The 21904-nt window shown below is 36.6% G+C and overlaps 2 protein-coding genes across 3 annotated transcripts in view; one reads left to right on the top strand and one right to left on the bottom strand.

Moving 5' to 3' along the window:
* Positions 8243-11921, top strand: LOC109840356 (pathogenesis-related protein 5). Of its 2 annotated transcripts, none has more exons than XM_020408971.1 (4): positions 8243-8924; positions 9653-9905; positions 11262-11485; positions 11584-11921. In XM_020408971.1, the coding sequence occupies exons 1-4, from the start codon at positions 8450-8452 to the stop codon at positions 11748-11750; spliced, it is 1119 nt and encodes a 372-aa protein (XP_020264560.1). In that variant the 5' UTR covers positions 8243-8449; the 3' UTR covers positions 11751-11921. The 2 variants fall into 2 exon arrangements, with proteins under 2 accessions (XP_020264560.1, XP_020264561.1); XM_020408972.1 differs by having other exon boundaries at positions 11592-11680.
* The window catches only part of LOC109840357 (DNA-binding protein BIN4), a 12609-nt gene continuing 3377 nt past the window's right edge, over positions 12673-21904 (bottom strand). Inside the window, exons 5-10 of the mRNA XM_020408973.1 lie at positions 16843-16960; positions 16197-16243; positions 16030-16056; positions 15563-15638; positions 14603-14742; positions 12673-12918 (exon numbers count right to left, since the gene is read on the bottom strand). Of these exons, the coding sequence (XP_020264562.1) occupies positions 12841-12918; positions 14603-14742; positions 15563-15638; positions 16030-16056; positions 16197-16243; positions 16843-16960 (486 nt within the window). The 3' untranslated portion in view covers positions 12673-12840. The remainder of the gene's footprint in view (positions 12919-14602; positions 14743-15562; positions 15639-16029; positions 16057-16196; positions 16244-16842; positions 16961-21904) is intronic.

Below are 21904 nucleotides of genomic sequence, written 5' to 3'. Positions count from 1 at the left end.
TTCGGCAACTGCCTACGTCCTCGGGAGCCACACAGTTAATTTCTTATTAAATAACAAGAAATTACAGCACAAGAGCTGATCTCAAACTGAGATCTCTCAATACAAACATTGTAGCTACAGTGTTAATAATCCAAAGGGAATAATCCCTATTTAATACTCTTGAGAGAAAAAAACCCTTTTTAATTCCCCCCCTCTCTCTACAATTCCCCCTCAAATCCCTATGAGCGCCGGGAATGAATTCACGAAAGAAGAAAATCGCCGCTGCGATTTGGGTCTGCCGCCGCTTAAGGAAACCACGCGCTGAAGCAACGAGAGGGGAGCTCTGGGTTTCCCTTTTATAGGGAAACCCTAGGGTTACGCTGGCGACAGCCTGTCACCAGCTCACATGCAGTCGCCGCCTCAGAAGTTCAACCCTCGTCCGCCCATCTGTTCGAACTCGAACCTCGAACCTCGTAACCCACAAGCTCGCGCGAACCTCGTCTGCTCGTGCTCGACCCTCGACCGCTCGTGCTCGAACCTTGTTTGCCGAAGTTCGTCTGCTCGAGCCTCGTCTGCCAAGCTCCTCGAACTTCGACTTCACCTGCTCTTGACCCTCGTCTGATCTCGAGCCTCGCTGTCGTTCTCGCCTGCGGAGGTTTGGATCCACACCCAAACTAACAGAATCAACTGGAGTATGAACCACTACTTCTCAATTTTATGATTAAAAATGGAGCATGAAAGTTAAAAATCAATTGGAGTATGAATCATTGTTTTTGACATAATTTTGATTTTAATTTTTAATTAAATAATTTGATAACTACATATGTCTAAATTAGTTGAATATGTAAGACAAAGTTCGAAATATAAAAGTTTAGAATCAATTGAGAATATTTCTAGCATAATTTTAGTTTAAACTATTTCAAGTATGGTTCAAATATAATTTTAACTTCTTAATTTAATTATTTGTTGATAACGAGTTTCTTTTTATTAAACATGTAGTAGCATTTAATCATTTGATAATAGACATTAATTGGAAATTCTCAAAATTGAAAGAACATGAATGATTTTACATGGATTATTATTTAATCATTTGATAATGGACATTATTGAGGATTGGCAAATCTAGAAGGGAAAAAGAGACAATCAAAAGTTTTGACATTGCAATCCTCTTTTACAAGTAGTATAGATCGATAGATAGATCATTTTTTGCCTCTTTTTCTTTATTTATTTTTTACTCTAAACTAATTCTATATTTTGTATCGTCTGGGTTCACCATCAAATTCATTTTCTAGAGACTTTTCTTTTTTCTTTCTTTTAATCAGTGGCATTGGCATATAAGGAGTATTAAATTAGCAATATTTACTTTAAGCTAAATTTCAAAAACCTCCCTTGACTTTAGATGATTATTAGATAATTTACTATAACTTTCAAAATATCAAGAAACCCTCTTAAAGTTTAAGGGTTATCAAAAAACACCCTTCAACTTTCATTTTTTAGCAAAACAAACCTCCCTTAATTAAAACACGAACCACAATTTTCACTGTGGAGGATATCCCTAGCATAATTTTACCAATCTGTGTGAAAAATACACTTAATGCTATTAGGGAGTTTCATAGGGGGGAAATCTTAAACTTAAAAGGGGTTTTCTGACAACCCCTGGCCAAACTTTAAGGAGGCTTTCTAATATTTTATAAGTTATGGGGAGTTATCTGAGATAGCCAATAATAACATTGGTCAATGTAACCAATCGTAGGCTTTCTCGATAATTAAGATTATAGAGCATCTGGATCTATAAAATTGGTCAATGTACCTATTGTGGTCAGAATCCGGGCCGGTTAAGGGAGGTTTTCTGAATTCAACCTTTACTTCATGCAAGAGCACGAGCCAAAGAGTGGTACTAGAGGCACATCATTGGACACAATCCCAACCATACCCCCTCCCCTGCTACAGTGCAGGGGGGCCCACATGGGATTTTTTAAAAAAATCACATGTGGGGCCCCCTGCACTGTAGCAGGTGAGGGGGTGTGGTTAGGATTGTGTCCAAGGGTGTGTCTCTAGTGTTTCTTCGAGCCAAAAAGATGATGGGGCCCAGAATCAACAGAGAGTCATGGGGTAGTGAGGCCGGTGGGGGCCCCCGCCGAATACATTTGTTACACTCATTTGCTCGGTTAGTGGAACCCTAATGTCTGTTTCTCGCATCATTGCCTTCGCTCTGAGCCTGTATTCTTGTGTTTCGGCCCTTTGTAGGCTACCGACCGTGAACCAAACTCTTTTTTTTTCTTTTTTTTTTTTGTGTGTGCTGGTAAGTCGGAATCCCTCTCCTAACTGAATAATAACTACTAATTTCTCATATTAAAAAAGTGGAGTTTTGGTGGAATTTAGATAGGAGATCGATCAACCGATTCAAGACAAGCCTTACGAATATCCCTGTTGAAGATATTTCTTAGTTTGACCGCCTCATATTCGCACGCAAAAAATGACAATGTGTCGAGTCAGCGAAGAACTCAGAGCTTAATTTAATGTCCTTTAGGGCCCGTTTGGTTCATTAGGTGAAAGTTACTGTAGTCAGGAGACCAGATTGAAAACCGACTCTGATAGCTACAGTAATTTTCGCCCAAGAACACCATATTTTGAGGAGATATGGTCAGAAGCTGCCACATTAGATTTTTAACTGCCACATCAACATTTTTTTGCACAACCAAACAATGTAAACAAGTGAAAGTTATTGTAACCTGACAGCTACAGTAACTTTCAAACAAAAACAACACAACCAAACAGCCTCTTAATCTCTCTCTACGATTTCATATATCTTCGCTGTGAATATGTATATAGCTGAATCCACGACCGATCTTTCATATACTCATATATCAAATGATAGGGGGGAAAAATTTAAAGAGAGAAATACAATAAGGCAAATACAAGCAAAGAGACGATGCGCTTAAATGACAACTAACTCTATAACAAGTTTGTTGAGTTTAGATCATGTGACATGAAAATGGATTTTATTGGCCTCTTATTATTTGAACCGCCATAGCAAATTGATGTCGGTTATCTTTTTTATAGAGAGCATTTCAATGTTCTGATCACATGTACTTTGTTACAAAAGAAAGAAAATGTTAATGGTTGTCACATGATGTCATTTGAGGGTATTATATCATATACAATGGTGTGGTGCAACCTCAATATAGATAAAAAAAAGAAAAAAGAAAAGAAAAGAAAAGAGGAGGTCTGAATATAACAATATGAAACAACAGGGACGGGGTCAATGTGAAATTAACCATGTACCAAATGAAGTCTACTTAATTATGAACTAGGTATCTAGAGCATGCAAGCTATAATTGTACTATTACACGTCACTTCCCTTTGCCGAAACTATGCTCGAGATGGTACCTTTTGGCCGGTGTAACCGACTAAAGTAATTAATTAAGTAAGACCCGCATCTAATTCCAATTGTCATTATGGTTTATCACGTGCCTATTAAATCAGTCAGAAAGAGGGTTGAGGAGACGAAAGAGGACAAATTTTTAAAACCACCCTATTTGAACGTTTAATTCCAAAAAATGATTTATTTTGAACTTATTTGTAAAAACTGACCTGGTTTCAGCCTTAACGCTGAAACCAGGTCGGTTTTTGTGAAAAAGCTTCTGAAACTTTACGGGAGTTGAACTCCCGTGAAGTTTAATAAAACAGCTAAACTTCACGGGAGTTCAACTCCCGTAAAGTTTCATAGTTCAAAAAAAAATTTTAACTATGAAACTTCACAAGTTTCGAATTTTTTTTTTTCAAAAACCGACCTGGTTTCAGCGCTAGGCGGTTTTTGAAAATAAGTTCAAAACATATATTTTTTTAGATTAAATATAGAAATAGATTGGTTTTAAAAATTCGTCCACACAATAGATAAGTTTCTACTAGGTACGCACATCTATATACATTAATGTATATCATTCCCTTCTCTGCTACTTTTCTTTTCTCTTTCACAGTGAATATCAACTCGTTCGCTCTGTTTTCCTACCTATGAAACGGGACAGAACCTTTTTTTTTATTTTTTTTATTTTTTTTAAGGAAGCATACTCCATCGCTATATCTGACGGTTATATTCCCATGTAGCCTATAGTGTTGTCCTATTCCAAAATGCAAGCCCGTATATATCCTAAGTAGTAAATACTGGTAAATAAAAAATATGGTGATCGAGTACGTATACCTCCCATCAAAACAAAAGTACTAGCTAGATCCACCATCACTGACCTCCATCATCTTTATAAATCCAAAGGTTAAGAAGTGAGACGAGCGCAGTAGTAATAGATCAACTTAGTTTTAAACTTTGCCTGAAAAGGTTAAGTTTTGCTAATGTTTTTCACTTGTTAGAGTACTTGATATTAGTTTGGTATTGATTACGATGTTCGTCTTTTTTCGCTTTCATATATTGCCACCCCCACCTAATAATAATTGGAGCATGCTTCTATTATTCAATTGAGCATTATACACACACTTCAATTAGGTGAATATTGTACGTCACAAACAATAATGTACTGATGCCAAGATGACATCGCACGCTTAGAGAAAGAACTATGAGGTAATCGTATATAAATTTGCACCTTTCTAAATTATGAGAAACAATTGTACACGTGAAGGAGCTAATCATGCATAATTAGTAGAAGACAAACACAATTCATGTGATAGAATTTTCTATATATCCTTTAAACATCGAATAAGTGGGGTATGACATTATTAAAAGTGTTAATTTCAGAACAACTATTTTTATAGGGATGTTATCACTCACATCTGAACTATTTAGTAGGACTTATTATACAGATGAACCTCAAATAAAGCTATTTTTTTGTTAGGTAGGTTGAGAGTCATGTAGGCATCACGAGATGATAAATTAATTTTGTGGGGTTTTTGGATTTAAACCCAAAGCTTTACCATGATTTACTTATAAACCCAAGTTGTTTTATTTGTACCAATAAGCCCAAACAATTTTGTGTCTTTGTCTTTAAACGCAATCTCCCAAATACACCTACATATATAAGTATGTGGTCCCCACTCAAAGATTTTTAAAAAGCCTATTTTACCCCTTTCTCTCCCTCCATCCTCTCTTCCTTCTCTCTATTTTTTTTTTGAGTTTGTAAAGACACTCTAAAATTTTGAATTATAAAAAACATCCCTAAAAATTTAAAATGTAAACAGTACATTGGAAATCTAGGAACTAAAAACAGACCATATAAAATTTAGAATTTGTAGAAAGTACCCTAAAAGTTTAAAAAATTCTAAAGTGAGCCCCGTGCACTGTAGCTGAGAGAGGGGGTGTGACCCAAGGTGTGGTTGGGGGTGTGCCTGTAGTGTTTTCCTTTATTAAAGAAGGTACGACTAATAATAACATAGTTTTACGGGGTATAAACGGCCGCACCTTCAATAACATGGGGGTGTTGGAGCAACAAATTAAAGCAAAATGGGTGAAGGAAGAAGACATTTCTTCATAAAAGTGAAACTTTCCTGTTTGTCCTCGTGTCATCCTGAGCCGTGTATTCCTCAGAAAGCTAAGAGGTCCTGTTGCTTGCGTATAATAATAAAGAGCTGAGCATGGTTTAGGTGGATTTGTCTCACCTTCACAAAATTCAAATAATGGACCCATTTTAAAACTAAGGTGATCACAAGCATAAGACAAGATATTGGCCTCACTAGAGCATGGGGTTTGTCCGGATGGCCAACCATTTTCTGTGGACATTAGAGACTTTTGAACAGAGAAGATATGAGAACTTGACAAGTCTGCGAACATCGAGTGATGGGCCCAGGCAAGGGATGCATCAAGTGGCTAATAGACAAGAATGGTTGGCCGATATCAGCTTTGAGGGAAGCTGCCATCTTTGATTCTTTGAGAACTCGTGATTTAGACGCAAATTTGGCATTAGATGGTCTCGTCGGCCCGGAATGTCGTTGGATTTGGGTTTCATGGGTTACATACTTGGCATCAACTCACCAAACTTTGGACTGGGCCCATGTCCAATCTAAACATGTAGGGCCTGTTTGAATTTGTAGGGGGTGAAGGGAAGTTAAGGAAAACTGAGTGAAGGGAAGGGAAGGGAGTTCGCTTCCCTTTGGTTACACCTCAATTTGGGGGTAACAATTTTTATAATATTAGGGGGTGAACCAATGAGAACTAGGGTGAATTAACTTCACCTCCTAAGTGTTCCCAAACAAGATGAATGGAGGTGAATGGTTCCCCTAACTTCCCTTCACCCTCATTCCCCTCAATCCAAACAAGCCCTTACTGTTGATCCCCTGTATGTTTAGGACTTGGTAAACTCCCCCCCAGTGATTGTATTAATCATCCCTCCTTCCTACATACACAAAAATTGGTAGAACTCTTAGATGCACAAAAAAATTGACATGTGTTACTATTATATAGACACAAAAAATTAATATGTGCCTTATCATAAATGCCGGTCTATGTCTATGACACGTAGACATCTAATATTATATTCACCTAAAAATCTTCATCAAATTAAAACTATATATAATTAGAAAATTCTAATAATCAAATATTTTTATAATTTTTATTAGATTATAACTATTCATATTTAAACAAAAATCTCATAATCATATATTATTTAAATATAGAAGTTAAAAAGAAAAAAAAAACTCATGTAGAAAGCCTCTCTACATAAAATCATGGGTTAATTTTAGAAAACCCCCCTCGACTATGGGAGGTCCCTCAAAAACCCCCTCACCTATTTTAATATGAGAAAACTCCGCTTTAGTTTTGAGCATATTGTTGATAATCCCCCTCAATTACGAAATTTGAGATACCCCATGAACTTTTCTCACTTAACCCCCCTCAAATGTGGGGTGTCTCAGAAAGAGATTAAAGGTCTCATTCAACTCTTCTCACTTTACATCATGAAAGTTAAAACCATTAGGTCTTGACAAGCAGGTGACTGAGAAAAAAATCAAAAAAGTCCTCAATTATAAAAAAATTACTCTGATTTTTTAAGATATAAGAGAAAGAGGGAAGAGAAAGGAAAAAAACATTGTAATTGATCGATAGATATTTTTTAACCTGTTAGGAGTTTCTTTGTAATTGAATGGGTTGATTTTCATAAGAGTACTTTAGTTATTTTGCATTTACATCCACCACAATAGTTGAGTGGCTTTTTACAAAATTAACTGTTCAATCATATATGCAAAATTATTTGTGTCAAATTATATTTAAAGTTGATGAATTAATCTTCCTCTTAAAATATTATTGACGAACTGCTCATTTTTTTTATTTATTGATTTGATATACCGCTTTTATTGGGTTTTATAAAGAGGAGTCATTGGTTCACCCGTATCTCTCTTAATAAATAAATAGAATACAAAAAACCATAAAAAATATATAATATGTAGATCTATAAAAAAAATTCCTATCACATAATATTATCTACAACCCACAAAAAATAAACAAATCATTTACACAAATTATCCAAAATATTACCTCGAATTCTCTCGGCTTTATTTGATATTTTCTAACAATTAGATTAAAACTCTAATGAGTTGTTAAGATTATTCTAGGAATAAATACTTGAATTCTTGAAATTATTTTATGGGTATTTTAAAACCTTATATTTCATCTCATTGTAATGTTTTATTTGATTACTTCATATTGCATGATTTAATTCAATGCATTTTTTCAGTTATGCCAAATCTCGCACAGGTGGGAATCATGTGAGTGCTTAAAATAAAATAAAAGATATGCACACTCTTATTTGGTATTACCTTTATAAGCAAAAAACTCCATATCATGTTATCAGCAGCAGGTCAAAGAAAGAAATTTTTAAAAGCATATGCATAACTAAAAAAAGAAACTCATAGAGAATAAAGAAATCAAATAAACTCAGCTGTGCGAGCACGGCCAAAACACTTGTATTAAATAGAAACATACTACCAAGCAAATTAAGAAATGACGACCGGTGGTTGTCGATGGGCATTAAACCGCTCTAGACTCGGGCGTTATCCTCCGATTCGACAAGGCCCAAAGCCTCTGGGCCTTTGATGAACAAAGCAACAACTGCTTCGATTCCGACCCGAATTTTTCACGACCTTTGAAGCGAGAATCCTCTTCCCCACTAAATTAATTAACAAAACCCCGTAAAGAGCTGGGTAGTTTTCTTACAAGCCCTACTTAACGAAAGAAATTAATATATTCACGTCCAAAAAGCCTGTTCACCACTTTGCGAGCTACGTGGGACCCAACTCCCCTCCATACCAAAAATGGAATAAGACATAGGTTAACGTTCTAGATGAAAAATGTGCGTCCTACAAATAAATTTCTTTTCACCCAAAAAGAATTAAGGTATTTCCTTCTACCGAGGCCACCCAATCCATGCAAAATACCAAATCCAAATAATCCTCCTGAAGCAACCTTCAACCTCTTCGTCTATTCAAACAATTTATACTCGTCCCTTCCCTCCAATGCCTCCCCCTCAACGCCATGGCCCCAAAACTCTTTACCATCGCCTTAGTTCTCTGCATTACCTTCCCAATCTCATTATGTGGCACTCTCACAATATCAAACAACTGCCCACACATAATATGGCCAGGGACCTTAGCAGGTTCAGGCACGCCACAACTGCCATGGACCGGGTTCAAGCTCGACCCGGGCCACTCGGTTCAGATTCCGGCCCCAAGCGGGTGGTCCGGTCGGATATGGGCCAGAACAGGGTGCAAGTTCGACGGAACAGGCACGGGCGCTTGCCAAACGGGGGACTGTGGAGGAAAGATGCGGTGTAACGGGGTGGGAGCTCTACCGCCCGCGACGCTGTTTGAGATCACGCTCGGAAAGGGGAAGGATCAGGATTTCTATGATGTTAGCCTTGTGGATGGATACAATTTGCCAATATATGCAGCACCGAGAGGAGGCGGAGGATCGTGCAATGCCACTGGATGTGCAAGTGATCTCAATTCGAGTAAATGACTCTTCAACTTACTTACTGATTACAACAGTGACAGATAATTTTTCAGTTGATATTGACTGAACATAACTGCATATAAACAACAGAAAACATATAATACAGTAGTAGAAAGAAAGGTGATATAACAATACACGGAAAACAGTAATCAGCCGCAAAAACTAAGGGGTTGCTTGTTTCTATGGAATTCTTATGACCCCCCATGGAGAAAGTGGGTCTCAAATAAAAAGTCTACCAAAAAAACCAAAAATCCTCGAGTAATTTTGTATTTCTTTGGACAGGAAGTTTGCTGAGCTAAACGGATGATCTATTACCATCCCGGCAAATTTGTAGTCAGAATCCTGTCTTCTCTTAACAGTTTTTCAGAGAGAGAAGCAGACCCCATATTCAAAACTCCATTTAGCTTTACAACGGATTTTAATTCCCAGAAAGGCAAATTTTAATCAACCCGACAGAACACGACCCTTTGTATTGTACTCGTTGAAAACACCGATCAAAGTTAAAAACAAGCAAGATTTCTTTATGAAAGCCTCTCCTAAATGATAACCAAGTCTTGAAGCCATTGTTCAGCAATGACCCATATAAAAGAAACCTCAAAACATGCAGATTCTAAGCCACCAAAACATGTAACCATTTAAGAGTGCACCAAATCTTTTGCAGATATGGAAATAAAACAATCTCATAACATGAGCTGCTTACTGACCTGGTCTCTACAACGTCTGTAGGCTGCCCAAAAGAGCTTCAGGTGGAAGATGACAGTGGAGTTGTAGCGTGCAAGAGCGCATGCGAAGCATTTGGACTGGATCAATACTGCTGCAGCGGGCAGTTTGCGAACCCAACCACATGCAAGCCCTCCTTCTACTCTACCATATTCAAGACTGCCTGCCCTAGGGCTTACAGCTATGCGTTTGATGATAGGACGAGCACCTTCACCTGCAAGGCTTCTGACTACAACATTGTTTTCTGCCCCGTGTACGGGTAAGCATGGCTCACATATAGAGAACTCTCCCAATACAAGGCATTGATTAGTTTGTATGAAGATAACTATATATAACAAGTTATATCTAATATAGAGCAGGTGAGTTTACTACTATGATAAGTACTGTCTGATTTTATTATTGGTTTTAAGGAAACAATTCTCACTTAGCATAATAATTTCCAGATGTGTCGCACTCTTACCATTGTCATATACCTCTTCAAAGAGTATCTGATTAGCATGTACTCTTCTCAAATAACCAAGATGACTTTTCATATACACCACAAAAGGTCTGCAGCTTTCAGCAACAGAGGGTTGTAACCTTTCTTCCGTATTAGATATCAACGGTTATTTTGATTCCATTAATCATTCTTTCATCACATTAAAATTCACCGTATTGTTATTTTCAATGTCATTGTAGGTTTTCTTTCTTAGCATAGTTCTGACCTACATTTGAAACAAACCACCTTGACAAGGTTTCCATAGATTACCACAGGACACAGTTAGTCTCATAAGCATTTTATTTTCGTCTTCCAGAGTCATACTACTACTTCACTGCATATCTTTTTTAATCAGGTCTCCGCCACTTTATCTTCATGAATGCATCCATTCTTCAACATTAGTTCCCACATCTCCCCTTGTTTCCATACTATCCTCCCCTTCTCAGTTGTGCACATTTATTTCCCAAGGCTTGCTAATAGAATTAGTTGAACCATGGTTTTTTTTGTATCCCACACAATCTCTACTCGCTCAGGATCACCGGATCACCGACTCACTCAGAGTCACTAACTCGTCGCCTTTTCTAAACCGAGATTATGCGGGCACCAAAATTCACAATCAATTCACAACCCCTAGATTACAACTGCAAGTAAGATGCTTATTCAACATACTCCTTAAGCTTTTCTTGGCCTCTCACTTGCCCATATTTACTTATTCTTCAGTCTACTTTACGATAGAGGAATGACTAGCCTAATTTGCTTGACATAGACCCCTTAAGGCTCCTTTTTTAAATTGAAAACTAAATATTATAATGTGGATCAAAAGTGTTAGAATATAAAAATATAACACTCAGCTCTCACCACAACTCTGGAGTTTTGGTGCAATGGTTATGGACTTTCAGATGGTAACTGGTTCAAATTCCACCGGCCACGAATTTAAAAGCAGATTTTCTAAAAATTGACACCGCTGGATGAACCAGGTTTCGGCCCAAAATATAACCGTCAACTCTCACAACTTTGGAGTTTTGATGTAATGGTTAGGGACTTTAAAAGACTGCATAAAGAAAGAGAAGAAATTGAAATTTCCCCTCCTTTTGTTTGTGTGGCTAAAGTCTCTCCCCTAAATATTAACTTATGCAGGATGAGGAGATCCAACGGCTATTCTGATGGGGCGCCACCACCACCTCCTGGCGGTGTTACAATTGGCCAACCTACTGGCTATTCTGATGGGGCGCCACCACCACCTCCTGGCGGTGTTACTATTGGCCAACCTACTGGCTATTCTAATGCTCCACCTACAGGCTATCCTAGTAACCAACCAACCAGTTATCCTAGTCAACCCAACAATTGGCATGGAGATGAAGGTGGAGATCAAGATATCACTTCTTCTGCGAGCACCCAAAATTTTCACCTACCTTTTTTCATACTAACCACCCTCTTCTTTGCCTGGGTTATGATGAAGTAATTCAGGATAGGGTTCATCAAGATGAACCAGAAGTTGGGATAAAGGAAAAGAGAGAATTTCGAGGACCTTCTTCTATGAGAACTCAGATAGGAGACAGGACATGCAGAGGAAGAGCAAAAAATGAAGTGGAAGACCAGATGGTCTCTACAATCATGTGCAATTAAGAACAAAATTGGGTAGCACCAATTCAAGAAAATCATATGGCTGTATATGTGTATTTGTTGTGCATGTACTCAGCAATTGGGAGATAGAAGAGTAGATTTCAGAGACAATTTACCTACATATAATACCGCTGTATATGGCATTACAATACTTAATAAAGAACACATCAAACTTGTCTTGTTGAGTGAATGCCTGATGGAGTTACATACTTACATGGATATACCCAATAGTAGCCTTACATTCAATAAATGAAAGTGGGGATTCACATAAAATTCTAAGTAGTTTTAAAGAACAGGAAGAAGTTTTCTTTTTCTGAATGAATCAGTGTACGGATATTAATTAATTTCTCAAAGAAAGAAGCTAACCATGTTCCTAAAGCAAGTCTGCTTACATATTATTTGTAAATTGTAATCAAGTGCAAATTTTATATTTGGATTTATTAAAATAAAATATATTAAAATATGAATATTCTGTACTTGACGGACCTCATTCTAAGGCTAAAGAGGAAGAGATGACGAACTTGATGAGAGCTCACAAAAGGACACGCCTGAGGTATAGAATGGGAAACATAAATTTATGGACTACTGAGGAGAAAATAGAAAGAGCTTGAGTACAATAATATAAATAGCTCATGGACCATAATAAATTCATTGAAAACATAAGTATGATTTGCAATCCTTGAGATCAGAAATTGTAAAAATAGATGGAAGATAAAAGTTTCAATGACAGTGTAATTCAAATGTGATTACCTGATCATGTTCAAGGAGGCCAAGAAAAGGAACCTATTTCAAGAGATACTACAATGAACAATACAATTATTACTTTATTGTAAATCATTTTCACAGGTCTCTAAAAAGCACAAAAAAAGTGGGGGGACGGGCAAAAAAAAGTAATGATGATAATGGTGATTTCACACATAAAGCGTAAAGGAAATTGTACTGAAATCTCTATTCAATTTATTTCACTAATCTGTTTGAAATCATTCCAACGAAAATGAAGAACGTAATAACTAAGAATATCTGATCCTCCCTAATATATTTGTACATTTAACAATATAACAACAGAGATAGAGAGAACGACGAGTACATTCCCTCACTTTTTTGACTTCTTCGTTTTCTTTACAGTCTTGGACGGCCTGCCAGCAGCTTTAACCCTCTTATTTATCATACCCTGCAAGAAAATCACTCAATCAAGACTGAAAAAACTTCATAAGCATGCCAAAAGAGTGCTGATTGTGAATATTAAATAATAACTGCTATGTATAAGTCTCTCTCATCCTCCTAAGCATGACATATATGTCAGTGCAGAAACTTTTTCCTTGAAACTGAAAAAAACTATCCTTTTTTAATCCTAGATTATTGCTATTAAGTTTAGAAATACTGCATTAACCAGTGATTCTATGATACTATCTCTCGTCAAAAACTGAGAAGATGGCTAGGACATGATCGAATGGACACAGTTTTTGGTTTATAGATAAAAATAATTTCCATATTAAATGCTCAGAGGCTCTTTGAAATCTAATATCTCCAAATGCAGAAATGAAATGTAAGATTTTCATGGTTTCTCTTAGATAATTGCACTTAATTTCGTCCTAACATCACAGGTAAACTTCTTCTGCTTATGCTCGCTCACTCTACAAAATGGTGATCCCATGAGATATTACATCATGGCAAATATTCAGATAATTTTAGATACGAGTTTCTATAGAACATGAGATGCCTAGCCATTAGCCATATGGACACAAAACTTTTAAGATAATTGTTTAAACTAAGTGCCAGTAGAACAACGTGCCTGTATCTCATATTGCTTGTGGCCCTTTCAATCAAGAATAACTAGGGTTTAACATGTATATCTATGTGCTCCGTGCATGCTTGACGGGTATGTGTCTCTACAGGGGAAAGGAGGGAGAGATCTGGGAGCTGTCAACTTCTTCATACCAAGTATTCAAAGAGGAAAAGGTAGAACATGGAGAATGGAAGAGGTGAACTCCCACTCTGCAGTAAATAGAGGAGAAAGTTTCTCTCCTTAGGTCAAGGCATGCCTTGAATCCTCCCCAGTACATGGAAATCCCTTCACTCCTCAAGTGAAAACAACATTCCCTAGAATAGTTTAATAGGATGCTTAATGTTGTAAGCACCAAAAGAGTGTTGGTTGAAAAGGAAAAAAAGGCCAATTTTACCTATGAAGGTGTTGCAAGCTAGGATAAATGTCACATAAGGATAAAGCTGGATGGTAAATCATTAATCCCAATGTTTACACAATATAATATCTCTTAGTTAGAAAGAGAAAAAAAGAGTACAGAAGAGCTTAAACATCTACAGAATGCTTTTCCAATATTCCTCTCCACGCCCCAAATCCCGGTTATATGGTGTTTATCTCATAATCCAAGTGCCTTCACCATGAAGAAAGAAAAAAGATGTCTAACAAATTGAGTCTTGGGAAATTATGAAGATTATTATTCAAAGCAAATTACGAAGCTAAGCAAATAATATTCAGCACGTATCCAGCAAGAGGAATAATATACGAATGACTGCCTCCTCAATTTGATTACTAATACAATGAAATGGACTAATACAGTGACCAATGTTAAAGGCCACTAGAAGAGCTAAGCAGCTTTCCAATCTAAAAGATAAGAGAGAACTGTGATGCAACTAAGTAACACTGAATAAGATTCGAAATAAACGAGAAAAAAAAATCCACGAAACTGCAAGAGAAGCTATAGCATTTAAAGAATCTAAGTAAATCATAAACATGAACCAGAGAGTTAACCAACTTATGAACACGCCCATTCTAGATTTATATATTTCACAAGGAAGATGAACAGCCATAAATTACTTTAAGGTTAACAACATACTGAGGATTTCTCAACTTTTCTTTTACTCTTTGTGTTTGCTTTATCTCCATTTTCATTGTTTTGATCACTTTGAGGAGCAGCGGGCTTAGACATCTTCTGACCCTCTTCATCTGAATCAAACGAGAAACCATCGAGAGTACCTGGTCAAAAGAAGATAGCACAATGTTGTTAAGCTTGAAGGTGTAAGATAAGTCGTTTTATCCCTCAAATGAACTTGACACGACTCCAGATATTGCCTTAATAGGAGTAATCATATGAGGGCCCACAAATCCAATCAAACAACTAGAATGAGTCTTGGTATTTTAGGGCTGTGATTATTATGGTATTTGTGATCCATGAAAAGTGCGGATAGAAATTATCTTCAGGATAAACATGAAATGGAGATGGAACGAAACCACTATTGATCAAGTGAGCAAATTCATGATATAGTTGTATAGTGCTGTAAACAGATAGTAAATACAGTCAGTCGTCATTGATGTTTAGTCTTTCATATCATTAATTCTATTCCTTCCACATATCAAGACTGAAATTTCTAGTTTTCTCTACATGAAAAATGAAATTACACAATTGCCTTCTGGATTCTAGTTGGTCCTTTAAATCGCAATGCATATCAAACTTTTTCTTTACGTTTTTTTGTTGAAATTTTCCTGTCAATAAAAGGTAATATCAGCACTCAACCATAATCTGTTAGATAATCTACATATCTTTATCAGATGCTCCAGTAAAAGGGAACTCATAGTGCTAGTAAAATGGACAACTAAGGAACTCCACATTTTCCTCAAATTGTGTTCAAATGGAAGACATCATAAATTAAATCCCTGCCTACACATTTATACTGATAATCAAGACCACATATCTTTCCTCAAAATACACAAGATATTAGATACCTAATCCTATGATAACAATAGATTACTGAACACTGATCTTATAACAGCTTGTAACTCTAGGTAGAATCATAACCTTCGATCATCGTTTCAGCCTCAAAAACATTTGACTGAGGCTCCAGCTTTATAAAGTCATTCATGATAGCCTCTATCTGCACATATGACAATAAAGATCACTGTGAAACAACAGGAACCGATAAAAACTCTAATTGCACAATGCATTGATGGATCCTAGGCATGCAATTAACATGAAATTGCAGGGAGAAAAGCTGAAATAATGATGAAGCTCATTGTGGAAAAACAAGTACTGAGTCTGGATAAAATTCTAGTAATTTGAACAAAATTTGAAAACCATTCTGCAGGCCAAAAGAACAACAAGAATTCCTTTACCAGGAAAAATAATATCGGTCATATGATATAAATTTCTACAATATAGAGAAAGAATAATTTCTGTTACAACTTTCTTCCATTTAAAAACATTTTAGTCTAAAAACAATTTTCCAGCAGCAAGGAAAACTTATTCGCCAAGTATTATAAACAGACCTTTGCTTCTGACTGTCCCACGCTAACCTGCAAGAATAAATATTCATTACTAGCAGGTAGTCAAAGTAACTGCAAAACAAAATTTAATAGAAAACAGAAGTATGAAAACAGATAACTCAGCTAGCATGATATCTGTTTTAGTCTAAAATGAGGATTAGGGAACATACGATGCAAAATGTCCGTGAAGGAACGATGGTTGACTTGTAAATCGTTCCTGTAACATCAACAAATTACATTGGTAATATCAGCGATGCCTGTAGCAGATTTATTGTAAATAAAAGTGGAACAAGAGGTTTACTCATGGATTCATCTTTTATCAGTACTTTGAGAGAAGAAACATACAATGAACCTAAAAGGGAGAAACAGGGGAAGGACAGTTTTTTTTCCCCTTTCTTTCTTCTTCTTCCCCTCTTTTTAACTGGAGGTGGAGGAGGTTTTGCTGAAGGTTGGAGAAGGCGGAGGAGTCGATAGATGAGGCCAAAGAGATTGAAGGAGGTGGAGGCAGCAGCAGAGGTAATCAGACCACTACCTAAAACTTTGCAATCCGCATAACGGCTCATGCTCCCCTAGGTGCTCCCAAGACCCAGGTAGGATGTACCGCCTAGGCCTAGACATGAGCCTAGACCACTAAAACTATGGGTGAGGAGTTGCTTCTGATTACTATTCCTATATTCGGAAAACATATCACCTAATATTTGAAGAAGATAGTCAACATAGTCCTGGTCAGGTAATGTGTCTGGTTGCAACACTTCCATGAAGTTGTCAGAAAGATTGACCAATCAAGCAACAAAATGAATGCTTTATAAATAATACCTTTCAGGTCTAGGAGCATTTCATTGTTCCCAGCAGGACCGTTTGAAATTACTATTCGACCAACAGAACCAACATCTCCACTTAGGTCTATGGAGTCTCTGTCACATTCAACAAGTGCCTGTAGGCAAAGAACATTAACTAAGAGAGTGAGATTCAACGAATAAGCAAAAGAAAAGATTCAACGCACAAGAAAAAGACATTATAAAAACCATACTGGTTCAACATTTATCTCAACACAGATATAGATTTTAAAAAACAAACAAAATGTGATTGACATGTCACATTAGACCAGCTATATGTATATTTGACATACCAAGTTGTAAAATAAAATGTGTTTCAATTGCATAATTTATAATGAGCAAGGATTAAATTTATGTAGGACAAGATGAAGTTCCATGTTTGTGTATGTTCCATAAAGCCTGGATAACTCTACAAGGTTAATGCATGGGTATCTATGTTGGACAACTAAACATAGATATTGACACCTTCTACTCAGCCCAGGTATGTTGGATGCTCTTTCTGACTTGCATTTTCTGGTTACCTTTCTTATTTTTACTTGGTTCCTTCAAGAACATTTGGAAACAGCTAGTATATATTTATGGCATATATAACTAGTGTCTTAAATTTTTGAGGCAAATGTTGAGCATGAGATTTATCACCATCCTAACCCTCTGAGCACATGCTTGCAAACATTGACACATCCCAACCCTGCATTTCATTTAGAATGGTTTAACAGAATATTCCGAAAATGAGATACAGACAATTGCCATATCTGACACATAACCAAAACCCTCAAATGAAAGAAAAAACCTATCATAGTATATGATCCCATGGATAGAAGAAAAAAATACAGTCAAAACACACCAATAGTCAGGGGCGGAGTCATATGGGGCCCAATGGGGCCTTAGCCCTCTCTTGACAAATAGAAAAAAGGTATGGGGTATTGATATATTGTAAATTTTGAAGTAAGACTAAAATGTAAATGACCCAAACAAAAGAGAACCAGAACTCTTTCTTGTTTTCCGAGTTTCCCTATAGTAGAAGGAAATTACAATGCTCGTTATCTTCTTTTGATTTGCCATATTGTTGTTATTGCTATTATTTTTTGTTTTGGTCCAATTGTGGAGGGGATTAACCCTATGGATAAATTTTCAAAACCATCCACTTTTGAAATTTATTTATAAAAAACGACCCATTTCAACCTTAATTTCAAAAACCGACCCAGTTGGTTGAAACTGGGTCGGTTTTTGAAAAAAAAAAATTTCAAACTTCACGGGAGTTGAACTCCCGTGAAGTTTTGTTATGAGAAAAAACTCCCGTGAAGTTTAACTCCCGTGAAGTTTGGAAATTTTTTTTTTCAAAAACAGACCCAGTTTCATCCAACTAGGTCTGTTTTTGGAATTAAGGTTGAAAGAGGTTTTTTTGGGGAATAAATTTCAAAACCGGATGGTTTTGAAAATTTGTCCTTAACCCTATTATAGAAGAAAATCATAGTGCTCATCATCTCCGTTTTTTCGAAGTGCCATATTGTTGTTATTTGCTGTAGTTTTTTCTTTTGGATCAATTGTGACGGGTATGAACCGGTAACCTTTTAATGAAGTCGTACCAAGTGAATTGGCTAATTCTCTAAGTCAGTATGGAAGTGATATGCATTTACAGCAGTGAATTTGGTAGATGACATGTCCACAACCTGTTTGATCAAATGTCTATAAGAAGCTATGCGGATAATTTAATTCAACATAGTATCAAAGCAAAAGCCAAGCTCACATTGAGAGTTTTGGGATAATAAATTTAGCTTGAAGAAGAAATTTAACATGAGGAACCAACAATTTGAATCATAGTAATACGATATACTGATCTCTGGAGAAAATACGATTTTAGTTATAGCAATGACTTTTAGTTCTCTTAGTGGAAACTTAGGTTTATGTGGGCATGTTGTTGAAGACATATTGCCATTTTCTTTCTCTGACATGATTTTGGTTGGATTTGGGTTTGCGGATGGAAGGATGAAACATTTATATTTATGTAGAGCTATTGTTCCATGAGGGTAGTTACTGTCATAATGAAGCTATCATCTTGTTTAGGTTTTAATAAATTTCTAGCTCTGCCACTGCCAATAGTCTTTGCTCCACACATTACTTGAGGTTGGAGCTGAACCACCCATCACAATATGGAGTTCACGAACTAGAAAACAAAAGGACCTCTCCTCACGAACCCTATGCACATGATTAATGACCTGTTAAAATTTTTGACATGGTCTAGCAGTCTCTCAGTCTAGTGACTTTAACCGTCTTGGTCACTGCAAGCATAGACTAGATCATGACCATCCTCATAGTTGGAACCCCCAAATCTAAAAAATTGCATTGAAAAATAAAGTGGATGGAATCCTGCTAAGCCCCAAACAGGCCCTCCAGAAGTTTTGTCAATCTCATCTAACATCACTCATGTCTTCTTCATCCCCTCTTTGTTTTCATATCTTAGTATTATTTAAAACATCTACCTACCAAAAAAACATATTCAGGCTCCAAAGCACACCTACAGGGCCACAGATACCAATACCCACACCACCAATCTCTTACCACATGGGTAAAAGCCACCTGTACTCTGTAAATTAGGAAAAGTTGGACAGAACGAACTTCTTAATACATTTCAAACCTAGCAACTTTTGTTGCCTGATAGATAATCAACTCATGGTCAGCAAATCGACCTTACTCTGGTGCTCTAGACCTGAGTTACATCACGACCCTCCCCCTATTGATGAAAATCAGATATCGAAATGAAAAATCCAATAAGAGGAGACTGTGAGGTGCATTTACCTAATATCACCAGAATTATTGTAGATATTTGACCACCACATCAGCATAGATTATCATGTCGATAATTCTATATGTACAGATGACTGATCATCAAATTCCCAATTTGGCCCATCAACCTTATCATGCATTACTGTACCACAAACTATTAAGCTTTATGCAAGCATTGAAACACATTACAATCCCAAACAAGCTTATCCTGCTCATTAACTACGAGTATATGAAAGGAGAATAACAACATGACCCCATGGATTATCCACCAAAATGAGTTACAAAATTGGTCTTCAAGACCGAATAAAATCCTGTTTGTGAATCTACCCAGACAATTATGCATATCTGATCAACTTTATGAACGTAACACCACATCAAAATGCCAGGCAAGCATGAGTTTCTTACAGTAAAATACAAGTTAAAATATCACATAACTAAAGGGGAATAAATTTCAAAACCGGATGGTTTTGAAAATTTGTCCTTAACCCTATTATAGAAGAAAATCATAGTGCTCATCATCTCCGTTTTTTCGAAGTGCCATATTGTTGTTATTTGCTGTAGTTTTTTCTTTTGGATCAATTGTGACGGGTATGAACCGGTAACCTTTTAATGAAGTCGTACCAAGTGAATTGGCTAATTCTCTAAGTCAGTATGGAAGTGATATGCATTTACAGCAGTGAATTTGGTAGATGACATGTCCACAACCTGTTTGATCAAATGTCTATAAGAAGCTATGCGGATAATTTAATTCAACATAGTATCAAAGCAAAAGCCAAGCTCACATTGAGAGTTTTGGGATAATAAATTTAGCTTGAAGAAGAAATTTAACATGAGGAACCAACAATTTGAATCATAGTAATACGATATACTGATCTCTGGAGAAAATACGATTTTAGTTATAGCAATGACTTTTAGTTCTCTTAGTGGAAACTTAGGTTTATGTGGGCATGTTGTTGAAGACATATTGCCATTTTCTTTCTCTGACATGATTTTGGTTGGATTTGGGTTTGCGGATGGAAGGATGAAACATTTATATTTATGTAGAGCTATTGTTCCATGAGGGTAGTTACTGTCATAATGAAGCTATCATCTTGTTTAGGTTTTAATAAATTTCTAGCTCTGCCACTGCCAATAGTCTTTGCTCCACACATTACTTGAGGTTGGAGCTGAACCACCCATCACAATATGGAGTTCACGAACTAGAAAACAAAAGGACCTCTCCTCACGAACCCTATGCACATGATTAATGACCTGTTAAAATTTTTGACATGGTCTAGCAGTCTCTCAGTCTAGTGACTTTAACCGTCTTGGTCACTGCAAGCATAGACTAGATCATGACCATCCTCATAGTTGGAACCCCCAAATCTAAAAAATTGCATTGAAAAATAAAGTGGATGGAATCCTGCTAAGCCCCAAACAGGCCCTCCAGAAGTTTTGTCAATCTCATCTAACATCACTCATGTCTTCTTCATCCCCTCTTTGTTTTCATATCTTAGTATTATTTAAAACATCTACCTACCAAAAAAACATATTCAGGCTCCAAAGCACACCTACAGGGCCACAGATACCAATACCCACACCACCAATCTCTTACCACATGGGTAAAAGCCACCTGTACTCTGTAAATTAGGAAAAGTTGGACAGAACGAACTTCTTAATACATTTCAAACCTAGCAACTTTTGTTGCCTGATAGATAATCAACTCATGGTCAGCAAATCGACCTTACTCTGGTGCTCTAGACCTGAGTTACATCACGACCCTCCCCCTATTGATGAAAATCAGATATCGAAATGAAAAATCCAATAAGAGGAGACTGTGAGGTGCATTTACCTAATATCACCAGAATTATTGTAGATATTTGACCACCACATCAGCATAGATTATCATGTCGATAATTCTATATGTACAGATGACTGATCATCAAATTCCCAATTTGGCCCATCAACCTTATCATGCATTACTGTACCACAAACTATTAAGCTTTATGCAAGCATTGAAACACATTACAATCCCAAACAAGCTTATCCTGCTCATTAACTACGAGTATATGAAAGGAGAATAACAACATGACCCCATGGATTATCCACCAAAATGAGTTACAAAATTGGTCTTCAAGACCGAATAAAATCCTGTTTGTGAATCTACCCAGACAATTATGCATATCTGATCAACTTTATGAACGTAACACCACATCAAAATGCCAGGCAAGCATGAGTTTCTTACAGTAAAATACAAGTTAAAATATCACATAACTAAA

This window comes from Asparagus officinalis, chromosome 5 (assembly GCF_001876935.1).
Source record: "Asparagus officinalis chromosome 5, Aspof.V1, whole genome shotgun sequence".
Lineage (NCBI taxonomy): Eukaryota > Viridiplantae > Streptophyta > Magnoliopsida > Asparagales > Asparagaceae > Asparagus > Asparagus officinalis.
This window is presented reverse-complemented; position numbering and strand designations above follow the sequence as displayed.